The sequence below is a fragment of the Rousettus aegyptiacus genome, unplaced genomic scaffold (assembly GCF_014176215.1).
Source record: "Rousettus aegyptiacus isolate mRouAeg1 unplaced genomic scaffold, mRouAeg1.p scaffold_m13_p_1, whole genome shotgun sequence".
Taxonomy (NCBI): Eukaryota; Metazoa; Chordata; class Mammalia; order Chiroptera; family Pteropodidae; genus Rousettus; species Rousettus aegyptiacus.
In genome coordinates, this window is record NW_023416284.1 from 175,763,240 (window position 1) to 175,781,742 (window position 18,503).

Below are 18,503 nucleotides of genomic sequence, written 5' to 3' on the forward strand. Positions count from 1 at the left end.
ACATCACTGCCCCCACCCCCAAGAAATTATTGTTATCTCCACTGCAATTTATAAAATCTTAAACCCTAGCAGTAAGATTTTCACACACATAACCTAACTTCTATTTTTGGTCTTAGTTTTGTCATCCTCCTAGCAAAAGTAACGAGTTTAAAGAGAAAGGAGTAAGGTCAGCTCTCGCACCAGGTAAACAAGAAGAAAAAAGGCATATGTTAAAATATGTTTATACTTCAATTTATCCTTGAAGTTACTTTCTAAAAACTGGATTCTTTTTTTAAATAGATTTAAAATTTTATTTTTATGGGTAATTCTTTATGCTCTTTCAGTTTAAGTAAATTGTTTAGATCAATTTAATATGAGGCAGACAAACTCCATGATGGTTTTAAAAGATCAAGCTAAAAAAAAAAAGTTTAAAGTCAAATGTTTATTTTCTTTAAAATGTGACAATGTTCTTTTGTATTGTTTCACTCTGTATCAAGTTACAACTCAAAGTTTTAAAATATTAAATGCCTGTAAATTGAGATTTTTAACTTTTATTTTTAAGCGGAAAGTGACTTTTTATTATTATTAACCTGACTTGGAATATCCAAAATGCTTTCATCTTCGGATCCCCTGTAATTATTTTATTTCCTTATTGTATAAATATTAAAAGCCTGTTCTATTATTTAATAACATTAACAAGTGTTATTAAGAGCACTATATTAGTCACAGGAGACACAGACATGAGCCAAATCAACAAAGTTCCTCATGAAACTCAATTTTTCACGGAAGAGAGAGTCCCCCACCCCAAAAAGCAAAAACATGTATAGCACAATATTAGGAAGTGATAAGTTCTCTGAAGAAAATGATAATACATGATCGGAAGAAAGGATGGTTCAATAATCATGGTGATTATTGAATGTCTTGTGATAAGAAGAGACCTGGAGTAATGGAGGGAGGAAGTCCTGTAACTAAGGAAAGACCTCTAAAGGTATTTTATGACAACTGAAGAATCCACATCTAAAGACCCAACCTGTGAAATGATGGACAGTAGAAAAGCAAACCTAACTTTTTTTTTAAAGACAAAAATTGACTTCCTGTTTTGGCATTTGAAGTCATGGGCCTCAAAAATAACATAGACATAAACACTCATTTACTTGGACCTCTGCCAAAGAATAGTGTGCATCCTTACCAAGCAAATTACATACACAGATAAGAACTAATTCTATCAACAAGGTGTTAACAGAAAAGAAAAATACCCATAGGTCATAAACGGACAGGAAACTATTTTTACTTCAGGGTTTCGACTGGGTTGGGACCATCTGCAAAAGTGAAAACTTATTGGAAAAAAATCTAGATGATTAAATATGAAACAATGAAAGGAAGTCTCAGCCTGTATCCTAGCCCCGAGATGGAATGAGCATTATTTCTGCACAGAAGGTACTTTTGACAAAGCCAGATCCATCCATTCTACTCATTGCGTTTGTTGTTTTAGGACAAATGCATTCTATACTATATTTTTATGAAAATGGATTTGTTTTTGAAACTAGTATTTATTAAATCAAGTAGCCTATAATACATATATAAAATACTCATAGTAATGGAAGATTCTTGTTCTGTTTCTAGAAGAATTTAGTATTTCAACATACTTTCATCCAGATTATATTTTTTCAGAAATAAGATGGTCTTTTAATTTTATATTTTTATCAATTTCATTCAGAAATATTGAAAGGTAAATGTAGCTATTAGAATGTGAGCCTCTTTTTTGCTTTCCTTAAGCAATAATTACAGTATTTTACTTACTTGACTATATGAAAATAAACCTTAGCAAGAATATTACATATTGTTTGCTTAATGAAGTCTCTGTATTTTCTATAAAATTAATTGTTCTCCTTTAGATTGTCTGTATTTTGATTTCCAATACTCGTATTGGAATCAAGAAATGAACAGAATTAAGAAAAATTTAAGAATAAACAGAAATAATCTAGTTTTTAGAGAATTAGGAATGCAAATATGAGAAAAACTTCACGTTATTTTTTTTCAAACTTTCATACAACGACTCAGTAATGTATGACTTCACAAAGATGATTACCACTTCACATTATTCTAAAGGCAAGGTGAATGCTAGTTATGCAAGAGTTAATGTTAGAGTTAATCAAAGACGAGGAAACCAGATCTTTGAATGCAGTTTAGTGCAGCCATTAAGTACTGTTTAGCACCATAACTGTTACTTCCAACAACTTCCCAATGTGCAGAAGATCTAATCTAAACTAATAAAGTTTGCAGACAAAGTCTCGAAATTTTGGCTAACCTACATCACCTGAAAAGTCTTGTGTAATTCTTTCCTATGGTCACACTTTCCATACCCTATCGTCAGACCCAGAATATCCCCGGAGGGAATTGTAATAATTCCTCTTATTTGTCTATGTTGTCTTTTCTACCTTATTACCCTCCCTCTACTCAGTAAAATTATTTTCATACTTGCATACACTGTACCAAAGTCATCACTTCTCTCAGACTTCTCCATAAGGAAAAACTTATCGTGATTATTGTACTCCTTGCTATAGCATTTAAAATTCCGTAGAATTGAATGTTTGCATTTTTGTGTCTCCTTGATTTGAAACCGGTTACCTCACTGTAGGAATTGTTTTTTCATATTTAAATGTAAAGCAATATATGAATCTTCGGTAACCTTTAAAAAATAAATGAATATCAATTTTAATTAAAAAATTAAATATAAATTACTTTTGATAACTATATATGAAATGATATAAGAAATAACTTTTCAAAATTAATATACCAACTAGAGCAAGAGACACATTAAGAATTTAATAAGTAACTAAGATTTGTAAAAAATAGGTATTAAAATTAATTGTACTGGAGTATGGATTTCTGAAGAGTTTTCCCCTCCATAACTTATTATATAAATATAATTTCCAAACATTAGAAAGAAGTCTATTTCTCTGTCTACATAAATTTAATCCAAAGTGCTGTAGCTGAGAGTTTGTGGTCTTCCTCATGTATGTCAGTAGGAGATGGGGAAGGAACAAGAAAAAAAAAGTCTCTTATCCCAAAGGCATTTTGGAGGTGGCCAAGAGGAGGGCATTTAGTAATATAGCTGGGGAAATGACGAGAAGGAAATAGTTTTGTGTCTCAGGAACCATGTGGAATTCCAAGATAAGAAAAACAGTTGCTAATTTGAGTATAAAAGCAGGAAACATGATACACTTGTTTCCTTTTATGCAAACACAGTATATGAGGGGTTGTGTGAAAATTATTTTTCTCTCCTTGAACAACAAAGACATAGAGTCAAAGTGCTTCTTTTGGACATACTGGCTGTGCTTTCTTTCTTTTTTTCTTCTCTCTCTTCTGTTTCTTGTGGATATTATGGCTAATAACACAAGTTTAGGGAGTCCATGGCCAGAAAACTTTTGGGGTAAGATATTTTCTTTAACTGTTTTTAATTGGATATTAGGATGCAGAGAAATGTACGGCATTATTTATTAAAACATTGGGTATCTCTGAGATGTTTTGTTTACTGTAAACTGATTATGTTTTCATAGATCGATTATAATAAATATATTTATATAAAATGTCTTTAAAGTGGGCTGTGAAGACACTCAAGAAGAATCTGGGCAACAACTATAGATTTTGGTTGGTGTTACAAAATATAATTAGAAACTAATTAGAACAAAACTGAGGGAAAAAGCTGAAAGTAATTGCTGTTTGGAATATGATAATATGGCTTTTGCTGCAAAATTAAGCTTTACTTGTTTTAAAGTTACAGATTTTGTATTTTATTTAATGAAACCAAGAATTTCTGTAGAGGTTATTTTAACTTACATTGTCAATGTCATACTCTAATTTCCAAAGCGAATCTAAACAACCAATTTGTACTTAAGGAGTGCGATAACAGATAAAATAAAAAATCATATCATGAAATTAGAGGGGGGAGGTGTAATAGAAAAAGTTAAGTGGAAATAACATCACTTATAATGTCACGAAGGAAGCCTATTACAGGGGGAAAAGGAACAACACTAAAGGACCTTTTCTGCTGAGTTCAGGCACAGCTACTAGTCGAACATTGGCAAGAGGATGGAGGTCCAAATTACCATTCGGTCAAGGCTGAAGGTACAGGGAAGGAGGACTAAGATGAAAAACTGACGTACTCTTGGGCTCAGGAGAATTTTAAAAATAAAGGGGGCAATTTGAATGACATCCAGAAAAAAGACTTTAAAGGAGAAAATGGAGTTTATGAAGAGATAATTATTATTTAGTAGTCCAGAACAAGTTTTTAATCCTCTTAGAGAACTATTTCAGACTTTCTGTTGTGATTCAAGGGGACAGGTTGGGAACTATGAGGTAAAAAAGTGAGCGTCAGTGGCCGACTGTCCCTAACGACCTCACTTTGTCATTGTCCTCCATCACAGAGATTTGCATAAAGAGAATTCATTCTTTTTACCATCAATTGTATATGTGTGCTTTAAGTTTGAAAAGGGGAGCTCTTAGTGGAAATCTTAACGTAATTATATAACAAAATTAGGAAGAAAAAGAGAAATTATTCTTGCATATCTAAAAGAATGGCTCAGCAGTTAAGTTTTTCTACGCAGACTCCAATAGACAATAAGCGTTTGAATTATATCTGTTGCAATACTACCTGGTGTCCTCATTACAGAGAAAGCGAATGTGCTAAACGTGTGCCGAAGAACAGCCAGGGTGTGTTTACACTGAGTTCATCATTACAAAAATAAGTAGCTGTCACTGTACAAATGTATTCAAAAGTAAAGTAATTCTTACTGTACAACTGAATTTCTGAAAGCCAGATCTATTCTTTTCAGAGCATTGAAAGTTAAATTTCGAGTTCACTTAAGGAAAATAAATCATTATCCACTGACTAAAACAGAGACGATAATCATGAAGTGAACTTGAATCAGCAGAGCGAATGTTTAATTGGAGTCTATCAATTCTAAAAATGATAGTTATTTTTTTTTAATATAGAAATCCGTGCTTGAGAGGGAATTCAAACGTATTGTTCCAAAGATAGCTCCCAGTATCTCCTTGTCTTAGTATGTGAATACAATGGAAAATAGATAAAAATAATGAAAACCAGGAAGGGGAGTGTTATATTGATAAGCATAACAAAACCAGAGCAAATACGCTGAACAGATATAATGTTTGATGATTTGGAGAAAATGTCTGAAAGATCACATTATTTCTTTTCAAGTAAAAACAGGTTTTAAATGCAAAAATGTAAATGTTAATATATAAAATACAAAAATGTTCTAAGATATAAATGTCCATCTTTTTATTTATATTTCTTATTTATTTCTAAATTGATATCTATTTTGATCGCTGACTTTACAAACATTATTTGAAAGTCTTGCGCAGTTCATTGTCTGTCGCTTTTAAAGTCAATTGTCTGCTTGGCACTTTGAATTCAGAGAATTAAAGACTAGCTTAGAAATGGTAATCATATCAATTTCCCAGACTTAATACAGTTACGCTGCATAAAAAGTTATTTCTCAAATATAATTTTCCTGGTTTACTTTACTAAAATGCTAAAAAAAAAAAAAAAGGTAACAATAACAGGTTATTAGCAAAAGTGTCAGCTGGCATTTCATAATAATAATCACTCAAGAAAACTTACTAAATGTTGTGCAAGCATTAAAATAATTAATGCAAAGATGGGCAACAAAATCAGCCTGAGAATGACAGCAAAGCTGGAGACGGCCTCGCATTTCTCACTTTTGCTTTCTTTAATGCATGTCCCTTTACTATAAACATTCCCCATGACTGAGGCATGAAACATAATCTGTAAAAGTGCCTGCTGCAATAAAATCATAGAGAAGTATCATTAAACTCGGTTATCCTCTTGGTACTTAGAGTCCTACTAAATACTTAGTCTGGTTACATTTCCTGCCTTACAGCGGGTTTTCTCTTTTGATTAGCACGCTGTGTGTATTTGGCTAGCATTATTGGTCTGGCAGCATGCGTTCATTCAGCTCAGATAATCCTCTCCCAAACTACAATATCTGTCCTTAAGAAGATTACACTCTTGGAAGAGATTATGTGTCCATACATATGTAAACAAGTGCCTACTTTGTTCTGGAATTATATAACATAATATATAATAAAATGGCAGTGATTGGTAATATGTTATGAGCTTTTAAAAACATGCAGACTACAACCATACCACCCTGAACGCTCCCAATCTCATCTGAAAACATGATGGGGTCTACAGCCATGCCACTCTGAACAAGTCCGATCCTGTCTGATCTCGGAAGCTAAGCAGAGTCGGGTGTGGCTAGTACTTGGATGGGAGACCACCTAAGAAGACCAAGTACTGTCAGCATTAAAAAAAATAAGGGATTGTAAACTGACAAGGTCCTTGCAATCTATGAGGTCAACCAAGGGTTGCCTTGCCTAAAAAAAAAAAAAAAAAAACCAAACAGAAATGGTCCCTGGTCCCTAAAGCCTTCTTAGAAAAATATGAGACTTTAATCTGTTGCTAGAAAGTCAGATAAGATTCAAATAGGGAGATACTTCTAAGAAGGACAGTTTAATCATTCACTTTTCCTTCATTTACTCATTAATGCATTCTTGTATGTATTTTTTTGTCAAGTTCATTAGTTTACTCAGAAGCATTGGCTGGCCACCCATTATATAATAGGTAATGTGTCCTGTGTCAGGATATAAGCAAAGTGTAGCTGGAAAAATTCAAGGAGATTAAGAGAAATGTTATTAGCAAATATGCACAAATAAATACACACCACCCATGTTTGTAGAGAAGTGACTGGCTTAAGGCAGATTCTTATAAAGTTTTGGATGTCAGTGTAAAAGTTTGACCTAGTTTAACATAATAATTCTCAATTTCATGAATTCAGGTCTCCCACTTTCCTCTTCCCTAAGACTCTCTAAGGTTGGAAAGGCGATTGAAAGGGGTTGGGGAAGGGGGTCATATATTACCAGAGGAGAGAAACTTGGTACTTGATTGAGTTCTGGTCTCTGCTGACATCTACTGATAGGTGTTTCCCATCACTTTGGGGGCATTTCCTCTTCGCCTCCACTGCTGAAGGCTCTTATCACAAAATGAGATGCGTGGTCTATGCAGTCTTTGCTAACAGCATGGTTCTTGCTTTCTCTTAAGTCTCCCCTAGTCTCTTGGCCCTTGTTCAGATGCTTTTCCATCTGCCTCAGTGGCACAGAACAGTGTTGAATGCTCTCTCATTGCCCAGAGCTGAGGAAGCTTCCTAAAGTTGAGCTACATTTCAGGTGCCTTAGACCTGGATGGACTAGCATCCACCCCTCCTCCATTCCTTCTCTGCCTCAGGCACCCAGGGTCCATCGCGGGGCCTTGCACTCTTCCCATCTGACCCCCAGGAAGCTGAGCATGGATACCAATTTCTCTGGAACTCCCTAAATCAATCTGTAGCTCATCGCAGGCAGAGATGGTTTCTTCTCCAAAATCCTAACTGGTCACATACTTTATAGTTATTTGTTTCTTCAAAACTCCTCCTCTGACACTGCTGAAAATTGACTTGTTATAGATTGAATGTTTGTTTTCCACACCCCATTCATATGTTGAAGCACTACCCTGCAATGGGACTGTATTTTGAGGTGGAGCCTTTGGGAGGCAATTAGGGTTAGATTAGGTCATAAGGGTAGGACACTCATGATGGAATTAGTGACCTTATAGGAAGAGGAAGAGAGAGATTGCTCTCTCCCTCTCTCCGCCTGCATGCACTGAGGTAAGGCCCTGTGAGGACTTAGTGAGAAGGTGGTCATCTGCCTCAGAAAGTAGGCTCTCTCCGAACCTGACCAAGCTGACACCTTGGTCTTGAACTTTCCAGATTTTCATCAGATATTTTATTTGATAATTTTTTAGGTTTTCATTCTCTGCTAAAATTTTCCAGCATGCTATTTTTTCTTTACATATCCATTCACAGTTATTTTAATATCTGTGTCCAATAACTAATATTTTAATTCATGACTATTTCTCTATCAGATATTTTTCTCTCTTGGTTTTGCTCAGTTGGTCTTGTTTCTTGGTATGCCTTGCAATTTATTATTTATTATTTATGCCCAATATTGTTTGGGGCATTGTAGAAACAATTGAAAACACTAAGTGCAATTATGGGTCTGATGGGTACCTACCTGTATTTCTGTCTTTGTGAGGTCTGCTTTCTTTTCTGTTTACTATTCTGCACATGAAGGAGCTCTTCAAAGGGTCAGATTCGGAGTCTAGAATGTTCCCCGGAGTCTACCTTCCTTGGCAGCCTCTTAATTACAGTTTTTGTTTTCCAAGCCTACTGACATTGCTCAGAATTCTACTCAGATTTTTTTGTGATGAGAGATTCTCTTTTCTTTTGAAATTCACTCCATCGAATTAGCAGGATTGGTAGGTCTCTGATGGCATCAAACAGACTTTTAAAAATATTTTTAATCTGTATTTTATAATCGTTCTCAGGGTTTGATTCAAGTTAGTTCATATACAGGAAGAGATGTGCTATGTTGTTTCTTTTTAACTTATCTCCGACTCTAGCAATACTGTTGAATAATTATATTCAGAATACGGCCCAGGATTTTTGCCTTTGGTCAAAACTATCAGTCTTCTGCTTCTTTGTTCCACATCCACACAAAAAGACATCTCAAATCTCATTTCTCCCATGAACGTTTTCTAACCATTCTAAACATGTTATTTTATCTTTCAAAAGCGATGACGCTGATGGCCCCGTGATACCTATGCAGCTCATTTACTTTTTAAAAAAGAGTATAAATTAATGAGTCTGGTTTCCACTAATTTGAAAAAGAAAAGCAAGAGTGTCCATAAGGTATCAAGGGTGAGCAGGATAAAATTTTAAACAGGATGGTGAGGATAGACCTCAATGAGAAATGACATATGAGCAAAAACCTAAAATTATCTGTGCAGAACTTCAGGAATAAGTCACAACCCGTGCAAGGCTGACATCAGGGGCATGCGTGGCGCATTTAAGGAATGGCAGAGAGGGCACTGTGGACGGAGTCAGATGAACCAGCAGAACAGGAGAGAACGCAAATACACAAAAACAGATCAAGTTGGAAATTTAAGGCCATGTCTAGGAGTTCGCTTTTGCTCAAGCAATGGAGGGTTTAGGACGGAGGAATGATGTGATTTGACTCACTTTTTCAAAGTTTCTCTCTGGCTACTATATTTAGCATAGAGTGTATTGGGGAGAGGAAGGCAAGGATAGATACAGGAAGACCAGATAGAAGGCTGTGGCAATACTCCAGGTCAAAGGTGACGGTCACTTGGACTAGGGAGGTGGCCAAGTAGTTAGAAGTTGAATTCTCGGTATACAGGTATTGTAAAAACAGAACAATTAGGATTTTCTTGCAGATGAGATACACATAGAAAATACTCTTGATTTCCAGTTATTGCAATGAATTGAGTTTTTATACCTTAAATATTATTCTCTCTAAAAACCTTTTGCAAATATCCTATTGCCTGAACAATTCTCCTTCATACTCTAGGGTACTGAGAACAACATAGCCTGCTTTGGTAATGACTAACGTTATGATTCCTGTAATTGCAAAGGATTTTGCGACTAACTAGATCAATGTTTTGTTGTCAAAAATCACTTTTCAGATATTGGAACGATTCAACTTATGACCACTAGATGGTGACCTTTACTAAGTTTTAATACTAATGGCTAGCATTTGAGGTATTGATTAGATTTACTAAAAACCAGATTTTATATTAGAATCTTAGAATTGGAAGATACTATAGAGATCGCCATTATTAAACCAAGACGAATCAAATGACTTGGGTAAATTATACAACCATTATAATAAAAGTTATTATTCATTGAGAAGTTATGTGCCCCTTGCTAGGTGTTTAGATGTGCTTTACAAATACGATAACACCTAATTTATATGCCATACCTTAGTATTTTAAAGTTTATTTCTTTTCCTTTCAAAAGGATATCTGCATTTTTAAAAAGTAATTGTTTGGTCTCATTAACCACATTATATTGTAATTATAATGTAAAATTATGGCTCATTTTTCTTCCCCTAAGATTGTGGAGATAGAAGACGAATAAGAAAGCAAACTGTCCTCTAAAATGGAATATATGAACCAATGGTACATTAGTTCAGGTATATTTTTTATAGCAGGTTTCTTTAAAAAGGCTCCCAAAATTTATTGTTAGGAGTCGGCCAGAATTGAATTACACACGTGAAAATTTAAAGCTGTATGGCCAATAGATGCTGCTTTTATTATATGTTTTCTGGATTCTACAATTCAAGTTAGAAATATCATTCACTATAAACAAAAAGAATCCTATGGAAAACCAGTCTGGAACAGGATGTTATAATTATGACTCAGCATTTCTTTCTTATTGTCATTCTGCATTTCCACACTTATTTTTGCAGTATATATTTAAGGGAGTTTAACAAGGTAGACAAACTTTTTTTTTTATTATATATTTTGACAAGTCTTAGATATTCTTATGTCATTATTATCATTTGTGACTATTAAAAATTCTGCATATATAATAAGTACATAAGAATTAGTGCAGTGATTTCTAAAATAGATGTTTGACTGACTTTATGGGTAAAAAATTCATTTTTATGGCATGCACTCAACTGAACAACAAAAATTAGGCAAATCCATAGCCAAGGCAATATAATATTTTTTCTATGTCATTTTTATAACTTCTGTAGCTCCAGAATACTTTATATTCATTCAAAATTTAGATAGTTAATTATTAAGTATGTATCATTCTCATAATGCTCATATACATTTAAAGTTTATAATTTAATCCTTTTCAGATACCTATATAACCATATATAGTTTTTTATTTATAATATTAATATGTTTTGAGTCATAATTATCTATTCTGCCTGCCTTTCCCCCAAATTTGGGACATGGACACGAGGTCTACAATGTCAAACAGAGATATTATCAAGCCATAGAGAATAATTATTTAAAATTGATTTATTGTCAGCACTTTCCTGAGAACATCATTTTAGTTTTAGCATCACCAAAAATATCCTTTTTACTCACATCTAGTATATAAACATATTTCTTACTCCACATATTTTGGTTGTCTTTGCTAATTTTCTGAATCACTTTAATGAACAGCAACTTAATTTCTCTTCATTCTATATTTTAAAAGTGTCTAATTTTTTTTCTTAAAATAGAACTTGATGTAATTTGTTATTAAAGATAAACCATTAGGAACATTTTATTTGTCCGAAGAGGCTGTGGTAGAGAGGCTCAAAGGGTAGATCAATTGAGACAAGTATAGGAACTTCTCTAACCTACAAATGCTTTTGTTAGGTAACTGAATCTGTTTCCAGATCCTGGTGTTATTTCCATTTAGTTGAAATAAAGTGAATATATTTCTTCGATCTCATTTATTATACTTGCTTATACCCTAGAATATGTAGATCTCCAATCAAGCCCAAGTAGTTACATACGCTACACACAAAAACAAGGGTCTATATTTTGTGGACTGGAGTTTTCTTTTCATTTTACAAAATACATATGTGAAAGCAACGGCTATCTGAACAGTGCTAGTCATGAATCTTCAATTATGAGGAATAAACTGTTAGTTTTACCACAGGAAACTTTGACTCTTTCAATATCAATGAAATGAGAAGTTTGAGCTAAGGCATGTTTAAGAGTTTGTTTTAGCTGAAACCCTATATCTCTGATTCTATATTTGAAGTTGTTGATATTTAAAATTCTCCCATGGAGGCTGTTGATTCAGGGAAATATATCTATAGAATACATAATATTGTTTTACCACAATTTTCCCAAGTTTTTTTTTTTTTTTTTTTTCATAACAGGCTATCAAATCTGGTATCCACCCTCGTCTGCCCCCATCAGAATCCTAGGAGTCATGCCAGATTTTTCTTTTCCTCAGTATAGCAAAGTATGGTGTTTATACTTGTTGACTTTTAGTTTAGAAGGTGGGGAGGGACTGTGTGCTGTTTGATTTTTTTTTTAATTTTCTTTTGTCTTGAAGGATCCTAAATCTTCCCCTTACTCTTCCCTCTTTTCTCCTTCGTTGTGGGTTCCCAAAATGCACCGTTTCTTTCCCCTCCTTTTCTTTCTTGTTTTCAAACAACTCTGTTGAGATACAATTCACATCCCATATAATTCACCCACTTAAAGGATACAATGAAATGTTTTTTCTATTATTGTCGCAGAGTTGCGTGAGCATCACCACAATCTAATCTGAGAACATTTTGTCCTTCAAAAAGAAACCTCGTTCCTACAGCAGTGGCTCGCTCCCATTCCCTCCCACCTCACCGCCCAGCCCTAGGCAATCACAAATTCACTATCTCTATAATTCTGTCTGTTCTGGACGTTTTATGAAAATGGAATCAATTACTCAAGATATGATCTTTTGAGACTGGCGTCTTTACCCACCTCTTCCTCAATGGGGGATTACTCTCAACGGCCCCCTCCTCACATCCCGGTGTGCACGCCAAAGTTTCTTTCCTGTAGTCAGGGTTGTCAGAGGCCAGAATATCTTCTCAATATTTTCACTTTTTCCAGAACTGCTTTTCTTCTCCACAAAGGCTTGTGGTGGAAGCATGGGAGATAATTTATTGGTATCTGTGTCTGTTTTTCATTGTTCATTTTCTAGGTAACTTGAAGTTGGATGTTCTTTGTCCTTAGACTGTGCCGAAGGCATGGGTTTTATGTAATTTTATTTGTTCACTTTGTTCTCTATTCTTTTTTGGAAGAAATGTTGAGAAATTTTGATTTTCAGTTTTACCATTGCTATGGCAACCTTGAATTCCTATAACTTTTTCTTTGGTTTCAAATATTTAGGGCACTGATAGTGAGACATTAATTTGGAATTTTACTGCATTACTGTTAAGGCTAATTTTAGGTTCTGACTATTTGCTTTTTCCAGGTAGAACCTAACTCATTGAAATCCTTATCTGAAGAGATCACATTTGAAGGCCATGAGTCAATATTATTTTTGTGAGGCACATTTTGGAAGAACAATACTGGGTTTAACAGATCTTTCCTAAATCATCTTGTCATTCAGAAGTCATCTTCCTATTACAAGAAATTTATTGGTTAGAGGTTATGTAAACAATTTTGATGTAAACATTTATAAAGATAATTGTGAAAGTAGGACATGACAAATATAGTCCTTCTGCAGGAGATACATGTGGCAACGAAAGTTGAAAAGACACTAAATGATGCTAAAATTAAGGAGCAGAAATTCTTTTTAGGTATCCATTAGCATTTCATTGTTTTGTTATTTCTGGATTATAGATTTTCTACATATTGTCACCGATTATAATAATAAACTGGAAAAACACCTTGACAATTATAAACTCTAATGCAAAAATAAAATCAATGAATCTAAACAAATTTCCTAAAAATTACAAAACATGTTGGAGGTAGAGCTGAGTTTGGAACGTTGACTCAGTTAGCTTTGGTTGTATAACAGTTTACCTCAAAACATAGTGGCTTAAAATTATTATTTATTTAGTTCGCAATTCTATGGGTTGGCAGTTTGGACTGGGATCAGCTTAATGAGTTTCCTGCTGGTCTTCTCCCATGTGTCACACTCAGTTGTTGGGTTGAATAGCATCTGAACTATCTAGATGATCCCACTTATGTTTGGAGGTTAGTAGGCTCTTGGCGAGGGCAGGAGAGGTAACTGGGCCATGTGTCTCTTATCATCCAGGAGGCTAGCTTGGGTTTGTTCCCATGCTGACAATTGCAGGGCTCCCAAGAGCAGAAGGGGTGGGAGCTGAAAGGCCTCTTGAGGCTTAGACTTGTCCTTGCCCAACATCGTTTCCATACATCCCATTGATCAAAGCAAGTCATGAAGCCAGCACAGTTTCAAGGAGTGAGGAAATAAATTTTACCACTTGATGGGTATTTTTAGTCCCCTCCCCCCTTTTTTTTTAACGGATCTCAAATTAGCTAATTAGCTAATTTCCAATCCATGGCTCTCTCAATACAAGATCCTTAGACACTCAATTAGATAGGATAGCGTACCCCTCTACTTAACAGCAATTAACTTTTGTTAATGAAATTTAGCAGTCTGTATCCAGAAGGCAATACTTGAAATGGATCTTGAAGAATGCATTTTCCAGAAAGAAATTAAAAATTGTATCCAGATACAAGGAAAAATACATGGGAACGCACAAAGTTTAAGAGAGAATGACAGGAGTTGGGTTAGTGAGAAAGTCAGCCTGGCTCAGGGGTTAGATCGTGGAGTGGAGGGTGGAGAAATGTGCGCTAGATGGGTCTTCTAATATCTAGGGTGTCTTTCATTCAAAGCAGGAGCTCCATTACCCAGTTTCATTCGAGAATATGTTTTCCATTTTCGGTAAGGCTTTCTACCCTCCCCCACCCTGCACCAGAACAAGAAATTTAAACAAGCACAAGTCTGTGAATTGAAGGACACTGGTATATAGCACTGAGTCAACGGAAAGTCAGGGAACAGAAGTTTTATTATCAAAACAAGGGCATGATAGCAGCATGAACTAGAAATACGGGGATCAAGAAAGAGCCCGGCAGGCTACATCTGTCATGTCATCAACGAGTCAGAAATATAAATGGCAGTTCAGAATTTCAGGAAACAGAACAAATCCGTCAGCCCACCATATGGTTCTAGCCCAGCGCTTCCTGTCTGAGAATGAGCACAGGACGTGAGACATCATGAAACCTGCAGGTGGGCTGATGAGAGCAGACAGAAAAAAACGAATTCAGTGTGATTACAAAATTATCGCTTTTTGTCACATTCATTACTACTGTAACTCAAATGGAAATAATCTTTGGATTGTATTTGCAATCTGATAAAAAAAAATTTATGAGCTAAATAATGAACTTTTTTTAAAAAAAAAAGAGACAATTTTTATTATTTATTTTTTAGAGATGATAAAATAATGTAAGCAACATGGAATGTCACACCTAAAAATGTTATTTTATCTCCTTTTGTTTAAATAAATGGAAACATAAGAACTTCCGTTTATTCCTATCCTACCAGTACCATCTTCTACTTCCTTAATTTAAAATCTGTTTAAGTTAACCATGCATTCCAATCCATAGTTAGTTACTATTTGTACTCTACCCTGTGTTTTTAGTCAGACCCCCTATTTCCAAATCAAATTACCTATTCGGTTTTGTTTGTTTGTTTCAGAGGATCTTATAATATCCTTCACAGTATCCATGGCGATCGGGCTAGTAATCGGCGGGTCGATCTGGGCTCTGATCGTTTGTTTGTCTCGAAGAAGAGCCAGCGCCCGCATCTCACAGTGGAGTTCAAGTCGGCGATCTCGAGCTTCTTACTCCCACGGCCTCCACAGGACTGGCTTTTACCGCCACAGTGGCTGCGAACGTCGAAGCAACCTCAGCCTGGCCAGCCTCACTTTCCAGCGACAAGCTTCCATGGAACAAGGAAATTCCTTTCCCAGAAAATTAAGTTTCAGGGCTTCGACTTTCCATCCATTTCTGCAAAGTCCACCGCTTCCCGTGGAGACTGACAGTCAGCTGATGACTCTCCCCGCCTCCACTACCTCTCCCACCATCAACACGACCCACAGCCTGAGCCGGCCGGACTTCCACTGGCCCAGCAACAGCCTTCGGCTTTCGCCACTGCCCCCACCTGCCTATGAGTCCATCATAAAGTCGTTCCCAGATTCTTGAGTCGGGTGCTCTAGTTCTCAATTGATTTCTTTCTTCTCTTTTATAGAAAGGATATCATAAATAGACTAAACAGAATTTTGAGGACATGGCCCTAATGACTAAAGAGTCCCCAAGACTCATGCAAGCGGGACATTACAACGCAAAACACATTTCCGTCGATCGCATTTTTCCTTGTCTCACGAAGAAGTGATATTTTCCCAAATAGTTATATATTTATGTATTTTGTATTCAATGTAAGGATTATTGAAGGCAGTGATTCTGAGAGTCAGCAGTGACACGACGTACATATTTTAGCCTAAAATAAAAACCTAAGATACTTGTGGTTTACAATCCTCATTCACTGGTCAATGTGATTATAAAGGGAAAAAAATGAGTGTCACTTAAAAACTTTTTTTCTATTCTGAAGAATTTTAATTTTACTTTCTTTACAATGACCAGTTAGTCATTTTACAATCTTGGAATTTTAATGGAATATATGAGCACAAAATGACAGAATATGGAAGGTTCTTAAGTTTCTTGATTCCATTCATTTAGGAGAAGTATGAGAATCAAGCAAAGGAAGCTGAACTCCATGGGTGTTATAGGATACTTCAATTTCGACACTTACTTCTATGCTTTTCTAAGAAGAGTTACCCACATCATTGAGGCAGAATCTTTGAATTTACTAACATGATAATTTAACTTGTTTTCACTGTGTTGTTAGAAAAGCAACAACTGCAAATACAATTTGTTTGACCTAAAAACAAACTTTAACACTTTAGCTTACAGTTTTCTTAAGGGATAAGTTTTATTTCTTAGATTTAAATCTAGCAACTAGGAAAGTACTTTATCTATGTACCTTCTTCCCCCATAACTTCACAGACAAATAAGTAAGGGTCAATGGGGACAAAGTCTGTCATCGAAATAGATATTGCAACCGTGAAGAATTTTCCTTCCTGGATTGACTCATTAAGCATTATCCCTTATTTGTATCCTTATGAATTCCAACCTCAGAATTTGTGAAGAGTCTTTGCACAGTCATTAAGCCATGCCTCCTGGTCCTTGGTGCAGACTGTTATTTAAGGAGTCTACTTGTCCAGATGGCCAACTTCTTAAAGAAAGGTACAGCCCCAAAAGAGGCTACCAGACTTTCGGTGGCCCGAATGCCTGTGGCTGCCCTTTTCATTAAAGGACACGAGTTCCCTGGATAAGTGCTCAACAGGCCTGTGGCTTGTTTCTGATATAGTGAATTTCTAGCTAATGTTTCCGTTTGTTTATTTCTCTGAACATTGGGATTTTCGGTAAAGAAAAATGTACTCTCATTTTGGTTTCTGCAATGGGGGGTAGTTTCCGCTCATAATGTCTGAATATGGCTCAAGTATGTAATAACTTTTACTTAAGAGGTTTAGTAGTGCCTTCTTTTAGTTATTTTTATTTAGCTTATGTCTTTTATTGTTCCTCAAGGATAATTATTCTAATTATTCTCAATGATATCTATAATAGATGCTCTTTAATACAGTATGAAAGAAAGAAAGAAGAAAGAAAGAAAGAAAGAAAGAAAGAAAGAAAGAAAGAAAGAAAGAAAGAAAGAAAGAAAGAAAAAGGGGAAAGAAGGAAGAAAAGAAAGCAAAGAAAGAAGGCAGAAGGAAAGAGGAGGGGAAAAACTCATAGATCATCAATTTGTTGTGAGTTTTTTTTTAAAACAAATTTAGCAATCTTCATATAGCCACATAAGATTTCAAGAGATCCTTAACTTAGTAACAAGGCTACCTTTTGCTTTTAAGTCATCCTTAATGTTTAACATGAGAAGGAAGCAAAATTTTTGGTTTTTATCTAGCTTATATTTTTGTCTCCTTCCTCCCCAAGTCATGGAACAATCAAAATGAGTATCTTGTAAATATTGTGCAATCTATGAAATGTGAAATTAATGCAAAAACTGGAGACTTTTTGTTGTATTTTTTATGTCAAGTGTGTAATTGATTATGAAATAAAATTAAACTGATATCAATTTTGAATCGCAGTTTAATTTCTCATATTTACTTTGATATTTTAAACCAATCTATTCCTGAGACACAAACATTATTTTATATAAAAGTGCATAAAAAAAGGTGGTGTCATAAAGAAATGGGACAGGATTTTCAGGAAATTTATGCAGATAGAAAATAAGTTATTTTTTAAAAAACATTAATTTAGATTCTTATCTCATTAGATAAACAAACAATACTTGGATTATTTAATTTTTGAGAATAAACTTTATTAAGATATAATTGACATAAAATTGTTAGTTTTAGGTATAAAACATAATAATTTGTTATATGTATATACTGCAAAATGATCACATCTAGTAAGTATCCAACAACACACATAGTTACAATTTCTTTTTCTTATGATGAGAACTGTTAAGATTTACTCTCTTGGCAACTCTCCAATGTGCAAATACTGTTGCTAACTATATTCACCATACTATACTGTTATATGTCCAGGGCTCACTTATTTTATGACTGGAAGTTCGTGCCTTTTGACTACCTTCACCCATTTTGCCTTCTCTTATCTATAAGTTCAAATAAACATTTTAAATGAAGGCAATATTAAAACTTCAGAAATTTTAAATGTTTAGAGTCAAAGGATGGAAAAAATGACAAAGGCAACTATCAATAGCTTTGATTATTTAAAAAATTCTGAAATTATGTTCATCAAAAGATAAACTTATCCAAAATTTAGAAATGAGCAGCTAAAAAGAAGAAAGCAGTAGAGGAAGAGGAGGAGGAGGAAAAGATGGGGGAGAGGGGAAAAAGAGGGGAGGGAAAAAGAAAAGATGAACCATAAAAACAAATGACCACTATTTTTAAGTTATAATGAGTTCACGCAACTGAAAACA

General features: G+C 34.8%; 1 protein-coding gene and 1 pseudogene across 1 annotated transcript; both read left to right on the top strand.

Annotated features, from left to right (window-relative positions):
- The first annotated feature begins 3,231 nt into the window (after positions 1-3,231).
- On the top strand, positions 3,232-17,765 carry MYCT1 (MYC target 1). Its single transcript, XM_016149181.2, has 2 exons — positions 3,232-3,412; positions 15,141-17,765. Exons 1-2 carry the CDS (start codon positions 3,232-3,234, stop codon positions 15,644-15,646), a joined length of 687 nt encoding a protein of 228 aa, XP_016004667.2. The 3' UTR covers positions 15,647-17,765.
- Positions 6,210-6,328, top strand: LOC118605046 (annotated as a pseudogene).
- Positions 17,766-18,503: the final 738 nt, after the last annotated feature.

Excerpts from the sequence above, each read along its gene's own strand:
- MYCT1 (XM_016149181.2), top strand. The coding sequence starts at position 3,232 with ATGAGGGGTTGTGTGAAAATTATTTTTCTCTCCTTGAACAACAAAGAC. Across the intron at positions 3,413-15,140 it reads ATGGCCAGAAAACTTTTGGG|AGGATCTTATAATATCCTTC; the intron begins GTAAGATATTTT and ends TGTTTGTTTCAG.